The sequence below is a fragment of the Monodelphis domestica genome, chromosome 8 (assembly GCF_027887165.1).
Source record: "Monodelphis domestica isolate mMonDom1 chromosome 8, mMonDom1.pri, whole genome shotgun sequence".
Taxonomy (NCBI): domain Eukaryota; kingdom Metazoa; phylum Chordata; class Mammalia; order Didelphimorphia; family Didelphidae; genus Monodelphis; species Monodelphis domestica.
In genome coordinates, this window is record NC_077234.1 from 30,016,168 (window position 1) to 30,028,857 (window position 12,690).

Genomic DNA, 12,690 nt, shown 5'->3' on the forward strand with positions numbered 1-12,690 from the left:
TATTAGTTGACATAATATGTTTATAATATATTATATATTTGTTATTATTTTATATTCAGGTTCAGGTATGGAATAGTAAAGACTTGAGCTCTTATTCTGTCTCTGACACTTATTATTTTGGGGATCTTGAGCAATTTATTTCACCTCTTGATAGCTCAGTTTCCTCATCTCTAGAATGAGAGGATTGGACTAGAGGATCCATAAGGTTCCTTCCAGCATTACATTTATGATATGACAATCCTGAGGCATGGGACTAGAAAATGGTAGAGGGGTCACCCTGCTGAGTGGGATCAATTTCACAACACTATCCTGGAATTTCACTGTAGGCTACCCTGGGTTTCTTTTAGCTTTTGCTTCCTCCTAAGAAAATCAAGATTGCCTTAGATGACATTTAGATAATGTTTGGGTATGTACAGTCAAATAGATGGAACTATGCTATAGGATCTTTCCTTTGATGCTCACAATAATATTAAATAATCACTATAAAATAACCATTTTACAGATGAAAAACCTGAAGTTCCAAAATGTTAAATAAATTTACATGGTCATTACACCTTTGTTTTATATTAGAGGTAATAGAAAGGCACAGAAGCTTCTTGAGCAGTAAAGAGATATGGTCAGACTTGTGTTTTAGGAATATCAACTTGTTAGCCATTCGGATGATGGATTGGAGAGGTGAGAGACTGGATAATGGCAGAGTAATTAGGAATCTTTATAGGATAGGGTAGATGAGATCATAGACTAAAGTCTTTGTATTGTGATGGAGACAAATGCCATCATTTGTGTAGGGTCAAAGTTTTAATGCCATAAGGACTCTCACAGGCCACTGCCCCTTTTCATTTTCAGTTGAAAATTCTGAGACTTAAGGAGGTTGAATGACTCATCTAAGATCATTTAGCAGTAAACATAAGAGGTGGGATATGAAGCCAGATCTATTGTCTGTATTCCTTTCACAGGTACATCACATAGTCCTTTTCTTTTTGCCACTAGGCAAATGCCCATTTATCATCTGGTACCTGCTTAACAGGGGAAAATAAGTATTTGTTGAATTGGGCTGGACAAAGTTGATGCAGAAAGATTTCAGTGCTGTTGGCTTGGGCTTGTAAACTAAGTAACGGTGAGTTCTTAATAAAGAAAGTCAATGGGAAACCAAAAGAAAGTCCTAAGGAAGTCTTTGTGGTATTTGTGTATCTGTGTATGTCCGTCCATCCATCCATCCATCCATCTATCTATCTATCTATCTATCTATCTATCTATCTACTCATTCATTGGTTGATCTAAGCATTCATTCATTCATTCATTCATTCATTCATTCATTCATTCATTCATTCATTCATTCATTCATTCATTTATAGCAGTGCTTTTTAGTGTTCACAGAATGGGGAGGGGATTGGAATCAGATTATTGACCTTTCACGGTCAGGCTGGAGAGCTACTTCAGGAAAGTTCAGGAAATAGAGCAGCAAACATAGGCCAAGCAGCCTGGTAATGCATTTCCTGGAGGGTTCAATTACTCCTCTATGTAGATCATAGAACCGAATACCCGGCTGTCCTTGTTGGAGGGCAGGATGCTCCATAGATTTTTATTTTCACAAAAATAGGCTCCAGAGGTTTTTGGCCTTACAGACAGCAGCTGGTAGCAGGCAATGAGATGGCCTGGGGGGCTAAGCTACTGCTGGCGGGGAAAGCAGGATGGGTTTGCATGGAAGTCCCAGTCTGCCAGGAGAGCATAAGCCACAGGTTTTAGTGTCTGCTACAAACAGACACTATTCCCTCCCCTCGAAATACAATCTGGAATACTGTGTGATGGGGGAGTGTGTGTGGGGGAAGTCATCAGCTCCTGCCACTTCATTGTCTCTCAGAGTAGGACTGGAAATGGGGTTTGGGGGACAGAAGGGCAGAGAAGTTAGGGCACAAGAGAGACCAGCTGGAGGGAGTAAGGTTGGTGGCTTCTTCTATTCCTGATGACTAGGAGCATTGAGGTGGAGGCCAGAAAAAGATGAAGAGAGATCATCCCATTTCCAGCAAGTAACAGGATTTGGGGCTGTGAGGGGGGTGAAGGGGAAGATGTCAGCCAGTGCTTTGTCAGAGGGCTGAGATAATTCAGCAGGGGGTTTCAGTTTGAGCTACCTTTCCGTTCATCCCTCAGACACACACATCAATCCATCTCCTCGCCTTTAACTTGCAAGGCTGCCCTGATGGACTTCCTGGATACCTCGAGTGCAGAGATAAGGCAGGGAAGGCCAGTGAGGGGGAAGTTATTTCTTTCATCTCAGACTCCAGTGGATGGGCCAGCTGTTCTCTTCTTCCCAGTGAGAAAGGGGTCTGGAGAGCAAGGGAGGACTGCGGAGAGTGGGGATGGAGGGAAAGAAAGGGTGGGGGTGGGGAGCAGCCCCCATCAACACATTCTACCTTCTGGCTAGTCTTTGACACCCCCGTCACCCCCCTTCCCCCTACGCTCCCCATTTTCGGAGAGAAGGTGGGGGAAAGCAGAGCTGATGGATGGAGGGAGGGATGGAAGGAGGGAAGGGAGTAGGCAGAGGGGGGTTGACCCAGGCCAGCGCCCAGCCCCTGGTTGGCTCTGGCTGTCTCTTTAAACGCTCTGGAGGGGCTGCTCAGAGCTTGTGAGTTTCCATGGAGCCAGAAGCAGGCGGGGCTGCCAGGGCCGCTGCTCAGTGATCGATCGGCTCCAGTCGCTCCCGGCAGAGGCGCGGAGATTGGAGAGCAGAGCCCAGGGACAGAGGAGAGAGCGGGCGGGCAGGAGGGCTGGTGGGCAAGCAGGCGAGATACTTATTGGGGCTGCTCTGAAGGCTTCCTCCTTAGCTTCTCCTTCCCTCCTTTCCTTCTTTCTCTTTTTGCACCCACCCGACTCCTGCCACTCACCCTTCTTCCCTAACCAGTGCTAGCCACCCCTCTGGGCGTCTCGCTGTGCTGCGTCCCGGCACCTGGCCCTCCTCTATGGGCCAGCCAAGTTCTGCCTGGCATTCGGACCATCCCAACTTGCCAGGTTCCATCACACTCTCCTGGGGCCAGCCTCTGAGAGCAGCCACAATGACCCGGCATCGCCTTGGCCTTTGGTGCGTCTCCTGCTGGCTGGCTGTACTCTGGCCACTGCACTCCTGCCTGCAGCTTCGGAAGGGCATGTAAGTCAGGGTCTTGGGTGGCCCCAGCAGTGTCCCTGTGCGCACCCCCACCCCACCCAGTTCCTTCATCTCGCACTCACTCCCTGGTACTGACTCTCAAACTACCTCAGAGAGAAGGGGAGTGAGACCCAAGGGTGCTCAGGGTCTGTCTACTGCCCCCAGCCGCCCCTAAAGCACAGACAGCTTGAGCTACTCCATCCCTTAGGAGGTCTAGAGTTCCGTTCCGGCACCTAGATGCTGGGGGTTCCTACAATCCCCAAGGCTGCCGGGCTGCCAGAGAGAACTTTAACTGGAGGACAGCAGAAAGGGGTTGGGGCGAGAGGAGGGAAGGAGCCATCGCCCCTTGGAGACTCAGGGTTCAGCTTGCTCCTGCTAGAGCAGACAGGTGCTGGTCCAGCAGCACTGGAACCTTAGGAGTGTCAGCTTTTGAGAGCCTGGTGGCCTACGTGGGGGAGGAGGGAGGAAACCTGGAAACCTGCCTTTGCCGGCTACCCTCCCAAACAGGGAGCTTCTGGACTTTCCCCCAGCTTTGGAAGCCAGCGGGTCCCTCTCTTTAATCTCTGAGAGCAAGTTTTCATCCACTGAGATGCCTCCTCTTAGGGGGCAGAAATCACAGGGCATTTTAGGAGCGGATGCAGGCTGGATGCCACAGGTTCAGTGGGCTGGGCTGGGTCCGGGGTCTCTGGTGGGCCAGGTTTGTCTGAGGCTATCCTGGATGGAGCCCAGGAGGAACGAAGGACCCAAAGCACTATGGGGGGGAATATCGCACTCACAAGGGTTTTGGGACGGAGCTCAGCCCGGGAAGGGCTGCGGGTTGAAATACATCAGCCATGGAAGAGGTCTCATTTTCTCCTAAGAAGTGATGAATCGTGCAACATAGTAATTCCAGGTCAGGATGTAACTAGTGGATCTAGATGGGAATGGGGAATGGAAGTATTTACAAATGACTGTTTCATTTGTGTGTGTGTGTGTGTGTGTGTGTGTTTCCTAGAACTTGAGGGGATCAGAAATCTCAGAGCAAAGCTTAGGCAGGAAATTTTGCTTTTTGTCTTCTCTGGAGTCGTGGCATGTTCTGCAAACGACATTGTTTCAGTCTTGGACTTTCAGTCCAAACTGTGACTATTTAAATAACTTTGCTGGTAGTTTTTTGAAACGCTGGTTTTCTGAAGTGAAGATAACTGTGAGTGGGTCGAAAAATTACCTCCCCGTTTCTCTGGGCTTTTTAAAGAAAGAAGATTATTTTCCCCCCTCCGAGTTCACTTCCATATTTCATCCCTCTCATGAGAGATTCCATTTGTTACCTGGTTACTGCAATTGTCACCCATGATCAATCTCCCTAGGCATGGACAGAATGCCGGTGCCATCTCCAAACAACTTTCTCCCAGAATAGTTTGTAAATATACATTCCCCTGAGATGGCCAGAAAGAATTTTCTGTATGTGCAACTCCTCTCCAATTGATAAGGCTTGTCTTGTTCATTTTGTGGAGACTGTTGCCTTAGATTTTTTCTCCGTTTATCTCAGAAAACATGTCTCCCTCTGTACACCCTCCGCATGAATGAGCTTTCACTCTCAACTACCTGATTGTAAAAGGCAGCAGCAAGGAGCTGGGGAAGGGACCCTTTACCTTGGCAGGTGCTGCTATTGGAGCTGAGTCAGAATTCACTTATTCATTTCTCCCCAAGCTAAATTCAGGCTCTGAGTCAGAATTGTCAGAGGGTTTATTAACAAAGGATGCAGTCTGGGGAACTGAGAGGAGGCTGCAGCAATGCCCTCATCTCTTTATCCAGGACTTACCTGTGTTTCCTGAAGTTTCAGTGTCAGCAATGTTTCTGAAAGGGCTGGAGGGATGACATGGCTTTTTTTGAAGAGACTTGGCAGAAATAGTGCCTCGGTAGGATTGAAGGCAGGAGGACTCTGTGCCTGAAGCTCATTATTAAGCAAGTAAGAAGGGCTGAGGGACTAAAGCCTGAGACCCAGCAGTGTGGTTAATAGAGCTACTATTTTTCTGACACTTAAAGGGGCAGCTAGAGAGAGAAACAACGTTAAGCATCCATCCCTCCTTTCCCTAACATTTTTCAGGACCGATTGTAGTTATTCACCAGGGACTGGGTTGGGATTTAGTTTCCTTCCTGCCATCTCTTTTGATTGTTCCTGTTTCTTGCTTTTGCTGAAAGGATGCAGAAATCAACCAAGTATATATCATTTGGGTTCTATGCATCTGTCCATCTTTTAAATTAGAGGAATCCTGTCCGAGGGTTTTTTTTTTTAATTGACCTCTGAGGTCCATTATCAGTGAGAGAAGGACTGCTAATGAGGTGAGGACCACTAATGAGAACGCATCATCTCACTGACTGGCTCTCTTCTAGATCATTAATAAAAGTAAAAGTTTCATGTAGCTGACTGGGTTTGTGCTGAGCAGATTTTTGAATAAGTGTTTCAACTGACCCAAGAAAATTAAAGGTAGGCTTTCCATGCATGGTAATATTTAATTTTGGAGGCCAACCTGTGTCCTGAGCTCTGCCATTGGTCCTCTTAAATGGAGAATTTTACCAAGAGTTTTTGAGAGAGTGCAGGACTTGGGTAGTCGATTGAGCTTGGTGCTAGGAAGAACTAGGTTCAAATTTTTTCTTCCTTAGACATTTAATAGCTGTGTGACCCTGAGCACATCCTTTAAGCTCCTGTATAAAATATAGATGATAGGACAAGTAGACACTTACTTATAGGGTTTTTGTCAAGCCTAAGTGAGCTAATGTATGAATAGCATTTTGGAAACTTGAAATCACTCTGCAGATATTAGTTATTATTAATAACCAGATTAGAGGAAGGAAAAATACTTTGTCCTCTGGAATTTTATCCTGGAAAAAATTGATGACCCATGAACCTGCTTTTTCTTTGGGAGTTTCCTGTGTGTGGTTATTGAAGACCTGACAGTTAAAAGTGGGTAAGTTTAAGTTCATTTCATTGAAAATCTGATGACAGCTATGGTAATGATTGGTCTTTAAGCAACACACTTTGATATTCTGGCATAGAAACGCAGTTTCAGAGACAGGAGACTGGACTAGAAATATGTAACCTTGGGAATTTAAGTGGCCCAACTTCAATGTGACTTAGCTTCTTTTTAACCAGAGTATAAGTGTTTTTTTTTTTTCTGGCCCTTTCTCCTGCTCCTGTCCTTCTGCTCCTTTCTTCCCAAGGGCAGATATATTATTCTATTCTTTCTAAGCTTTGGGGATGGATCTTTTTTCTGTGGGTTCAAAAGTAGAAGCAGAGAAGGAGCTGATAAAATGATAAAGGGCAAATTCCCAGGAAGGGCTGGTTCACCAGTGGGGAGAAGGTCCCCCCTATTAACTAAACAGCACACACACATTCACACACACACACACACACACACAGAAAAGAAAACCAAAATGTCTTTCCTTGCCACTCCACTTAAACATTTTTAATGTACTTTGTCATAAGCCTGGGACTTTAGCAATTAGATATTTACTTGGAATACCAGGAATCCTACTTTTAATACATGGTCATACTTCCTGGGAAAGGTAGGGGTAACCAGCTATTCATATGTAAGTGTGAATGAGCTCAATCAAATTTATTTCTCCTGATAAATAACAGCCTAATATACTCTACCTTGAGAGAATGGATGCAGGGAGGAGGTTAAAGGAACTTATCTCTAGGCATGAGGGACACAAAGCTTTTGAGTGCTTTAGAGAACTGGCTGCCCAGGGACCTAGGATAAAGGCATCTAGAATGGAGGAGAAGGGTATAAGAAAGAAGGTGGGAAGTAGCCAAGCATACATTTTTATATACTTCATATTTAAAAATGTTCCCTGAAGCATAGAATTAAGTCTAAGATAATAGAGGAAAACCCCTCTCATATACCTCTTCCTCTTCTTATACCATGTGGAACCCTACTCCTAAGATGCAGAATTCAGGAAAGTCTATCATAGTAGAGCTCTGTGTTGCTTAAGTTGGCTTTTGTGGGCTGCCCTGAAGAAAGAGACCCAATTATTAATAATGCGGGTATGAGAAAATTCATTCTAACCTCTGAGAGACTAGCTTAGATTTGAACTTTCTGAACATAGCCCATCCACAAGTTAGAGACTGTATTTATTTTATGAGGCCATCTCATAAAAATTGTTGATATTTTGCTAAATCTCCTCATTTTGGAAGGGGAAAAAAAGCAAACCACCCTAAAAGATACACTATGAAAAATACATGAGAGTCTATAGATCTTAAGTGCAAAGTGGAAAAAATAAATAAAATTCCTCCAAGGCAGGAATTAAATTGTCTAAAGTTCTTTCAAGATCCATTAAGGGTCTATTCTAATACTAAATACCCAAGAGGGCTTCAGAAATACTACTTGATTGTGATGAAAGCATGTTTGGTGATAGAATAGCCTCAAGCCCCCTTACTACATTTTGTGTATAAAGTCATCATTTCTACATCCAAGTGATTTGGATTATCAACTCTTGGTCCAGCAATCATCTTTCAGGGACCAGCAATTAAAAAAAAAAGATTTATTTTAATTAACTGATGTATTTTGTTTTGACAAAACCTGACAACAGTCAAACAGACCCCATTATGAATAACATTCCCAAAGAAGTGTTTTTCTTTCGTTCAGAAATTAACAGAAAGGAGAACTATCTTTAATTTAACAGAATGGAACTAATATTGACCACTTCCTTCTGTTGACTCTATTAGTTTCAGTCATTGTTAATCTTGTTTTATTGGCTTCACTCTATATATGTTCTATATCAATTCACAAAAGTCTTACCATATTTCTTTGAATTCTTCAGATTCTTTCTTCATTCCTAATAGGAAGGGAAAATGAATATTAATTTATCAAGTGCCTACTATGTGCCAGGCACTTTGTGAATGTTATTTCATTTGATTCTTACAATAACCTGGTGATATAGGTGTTGTGGGTATCCTAATTTTACGATTTAGGAAATGGGGGCAGCCCAGCCTGAGTTCAGATAATTTGCCCAGGGTCACACAGCTATTAAATATCTAAAGTTGGATTTGAACTCAGGTCTGTCTGATTCTAGATCAAGTACAGTAACTACCAGTAACATTTCATTTGGTAAGCAATATTGAACCATAAACTTAACCCAAATGAAATGTCCTATTTTACTTTCATCCACCCTTCATCAGGATTTTTATCCATTTATTTTTTCTTACATAAGGCTGAAGTTTGTACTCTGCCTTTGTTTCTGTTTCTTTTGTCTCTCTCATTTTGGAGAGAGGCAGTTTAGTATAGTGGAGAGAACCCACGTGGCTTTGGAAGTCAGAGGACACAGATTCAAATGCCACACTTCATTCTTTTTGCTCATTTGTTCTTGTAATTTCCTTTCCCTGGTACTGAGCCATATCATTGGCAAAATGAGGGTGTTAGTCTAGGTAATCTCTGAGGTCCCTTCTATCTCTTTAACCTGACAATATTATCGTAATTGCATCATGATGTTCTATTACATTAATATAAAACATTTTTTAAAATTCCCCAATGGTTTAGGTGCCTTTTACCCCCACTTACAAGTAATGTTGCTATGAACATCTTTGAAGAAACAGCTTTTTTAATTTAAACTTTTCCAGTGTTATAACACTTTTAAATATATATATATATACATACATATATAAAAGAATAAAACAAATAACAAATAATAAATTTTGTTAAATGACACTTTTTCCAGAAAGAGCATAATTATTGGATCATAGATCTAGAACTGGAAAGAATGTTACAGTTTACTGAATTGATCCTTTCATCTTACATGTAGGGAAATTAAGGCACTAAGTAGTTCAATTATGTGCTTGGAGGTCACAAGTTAACAAGTGTCTATGGTAGGATTTCCACCCATGTCTTTCAAACTCCAGGTTCATTTCTTTGTACCAAATTGCCTCTCTATAAAATAGAGTATGATTATTTTTGTAACTCTTTTATTCATTCATTCATTCATTCTTCATTTGTTTGTTTATTTATTCATTCATTCATCCATTTATTTATTTTTAAAATTTTATTTAGAATATTTTTCCATGGTTACATGATTTATGATTTTCCCATCCCTCTTCACCCCCCCATCCCAGAGCTGACACACAATTCCACTGGGTTATACATGCATCATTCATTGTCCAACAGCTATTTCCATGGTTTTATTCATTTATTTTAAATGAATCCTTTTGTAGCTCCTACTGTGTACTGTTGCATTACTTTCCAAATCTGTACCAGTTGATAATGCCACTTGACACAAATTAATGTGCTTCTTTCTCCCCAGCTCTACCAGGACTGAATTTTGCTGGTTATTTCCCTTCACTAGGATAGCTAATTTAGGTGGGTCTATGTTATTCCAAGGTTTCTTAGATATTAAAGTTTTGCTTTTCTCTTGAGGAAGGGATCTATGCTTGAATATAGAGGGTGTGCACTCAATGAATTGTTAAGACTTACCTGATTGTGATCTAACTCTGAGCCAGGAGATTCTCCTGTTGAGGACTCAGGTCTCTCCTCTGTATAATTAAAGAGTGGACTAGAATATAAGGTCCTGGAGGGCAGGGTCTTTTGTATTTGTCTTTGTATCACTGGTGCCCAGCATAATAGCTGGAATGTAGTAGGCATCTAAGGAATGATTGCTGGATAGATGATGTGGAAGATGATTCAGTTCTAGTATTTACGAAGTCTGAGGTAGGTATATGTTAAGAATTTTGAATATTTTAACATTGTATTTATTATCTACTTCAATATATTCTTACTGGGTGAAATTGAGTTTTGAAATTCTTTCTCCCCAAAGTACCAAGCACTAATGATCCCTCGAAGAATCAATGGCCTTTTCAGAGCTGTGATAGTACAGATTTGTAATCTATTTGGAAAGATTTAGTTCCCAAACAAAAGCATACAGTGACCCTCCAATCATGGGAGGGTATCACTTTTCTGTTTGTTGGCAAGTTTAGACAAATTTAAACTAGCCCAGCAAACAGAGTGCAACTGAGAAGTCATTCTCAGCATGAATAAACTGGGAATGCGTCCTGACATCAAAAATTTATTTTCCAATGCATTTCACGGTTTATTCATGCTGAGAACCTCTTTTTTTATCTTTTGAACTTCTGAACCTTCTGCGTATTGGGATGAGCAAAAATGAACACAGATTTCCTCTAACCATCAAAATTCCCCTCATGCAGAAGAAGAAAAAACAATAGGAAGTAAAGGTACAACTTCAATATGCCTTAACAGATAGTCCTCTAACTAGGTGGCATTTTATTAAGATTGTAGCCATGCCAGAGACCACCAGAGAGTAGTTCAGAAATATGGATCGTGGTAATGGTGAACTGTCATCGAGTTGGAGTTGTACATGTTAACTCTTGTTGCCTTTTGGAAACTAATCTTAAGTGAGTATCAATGAGGGAAAGAAGTCTGACCCAGAAATACAACTGCCAGCATTCCTCATCTTCCATAAATGCTATAGACATAGAGGAAACCCTATTACCAACATAATTGTTTCTCAGCTAAAGCCTCTCTCTGTGCCACCCATAAAGGACCTGGGTCTAGGGAGTTCACAGCCTTTCCTAATGACTGGTGATAGCTGTATAAACCTCTACAAGTTTCTTGATTGGCATCAACAGCTTTCCCTCTTCTTAATGGTTTTTCCTTTCATTTTCAGTTGTATAAATTGTTGTTGCTATTAAAGAAAGTAGGAAAGCTCCCAGGAATTCTAAAATATGGTGGTTTAAGGAGAAACAGCTTAAATTTAGGTGTTGACTACAAGATAAAAGGTGATCTCATGGATTTAAACTTCACAACTCCAAGGAACAGATTAGGAAATTTTGACCAGTCTTCAATGGGCAGAAAATGATCTGTTTCCTAAAGGTCACCATTGTCCAGCATCACAGGCTTGGATCATTATAATTTACCAAGGAGCAGCAATTTTTAAGTATATTCCAAGGCAGTGAAGGCAAATTTAAATAAAAACAGGGGTTGCTAAGCCATACACAAGAATCCCTGCAGGCCATATATTGACTTAGTTTTAAAGTGTATGCTTTATTGTATTTTTATTTATTTTGTTAAATATTCTCCCAATTACATTTTAATGTAGTTCTGGTCACACTTGGGAATGTTGTACCAAAGGTGGCCTGAAAGCATCTGTTTGATGCCTCCTGTCTAAGGTATATAATATAAATCAGAATATGTAATATAAGTATACAAATATAATAGGTATATAAATCATTCTACCATTTTAGCAAATAGTCAAAAACGATGATATAAAATAACAGCAATAACAACATCTAGAATTTTATATAGTACTTTATGGTTTGCAAAGTGGATTACCAGTCTTATTTCATTTGGTCCTAGTAGGAGGATGCTTTTATTTTCTTCATTATACCCAGAGGAAGCTGAGGCAGATAGAAGTTAAGTGACTTGCCCAAGGTCACACAGCTAAGTGTTTGAAGTCAAATTTGAGCATAGGCCTTCTTAACTGTGCTAGCTAGCTGATAAATGAAATGAGGATAGGTAGTTTTACTTATTGTTTATAATGAACCTGTGCTATTTGCAGTGATCACTTGTTTCTTTCTTAAGTGCTTAAAGACTCTTCCTTTAATATATGGTTCTAAGTTTTTGCTCCAGTTTTTGGGCCATACTTGCTATTTCCTAGTTTATAGCCTTATCTGTCCTCCCCCCCACCCCCACCACCAAGAGAAAAGGAGAGTGGATTTGTGGTCAAAGGAGCCAGGTTTAAAATCCCAATTTACATCAGAAAGACTATAAATACAGAAGAAGTTTTATAAAATGTCTGGGTTTCTATGACTTCCATTTTAAAATGAAGCCTTTAGACCAGATCATAAGTTCTCATCTCCTTGTGTCATGGCCCCCTTTGACAGGCTATGAAGTCCATGGATTCCTTTCCCGAGTAACATTAATATAAATTTGAAACAACTGCTCAATTTCAGTTGGAGTTAATTGAGAATAAAGACGAATTCTTTTCGCCATCTAAGTAAGTTCAAAGACGCTTCTGAAATCCATCCCTTGACCTGAGGTTAAAGACCCCCTGACCAGAAGATTTCTCATGTTTCTTCTAGGTCTGAATCCCTTTTAAAACAACCATTTAATATGTGATTACCGCCAGTATCCTGCTACCCTTCCAAGTTATCATCTCACCATGATTCCTCAAAGATCACTGATCACATATGCGAGGCTTTTTAGCACCCTCTGTGGTCCTTCTCTTTTACTGGTAGTCTGGAGCTTGTTCGAAGTCATTAGATAACCCTTTTCCTAATTACAAATAGTCAAGAATTGTACAGGGTATCCCAAAAGACCTAGTGTAGCAACTTGCACTAAGGGACCCTGGATTCTCTTATTATTTTTTACCTTATTATATAACCTGGTTTTAAGGTTTACATGCATTGTCATGCTGAGCCCCTTCCCAATCTTGTGATGTAAGTACTCCAATATTACTAACCTTATCTCATAGAAGGAGAAACTGAGGCTTAGAAGTGGGGACTTGTCCATGGCCACACAGCTAACTAAAGGCTAGTGGAAAGATTCTGTAGTAAGGAAATTAGGATA

General features: G+C 41.2%; 1 protein-coding gene across 2 annotated transcripts in view; it reads left to right on the plus strand.

The window, feature by feature from the left end:
- Positions 1-2,648: 2,648 nt before the first annotated feature.
- Positions 2,649-12,690, plus strand: part of LOC100616966 (EGF-like and EMI domain-containing protein 1) — a 787,120-nt gene continuing 777,078 nt past the window's right edge. For both annotated transcript variants that reach the window (XM_007502250.2, XM_056807813.1), the window contains exon 1: positions 2,649-3,142. In XM_007502250.2, coding sequence (XP_007502312.1) covers positions 2,958-3,142 — 185 coding nt within the window. In that variant the 5' untranslated portion in view covers positions 2,649-2,957. The remainder of the gene's footprint in view (positions 3,143-12,690) is intronic.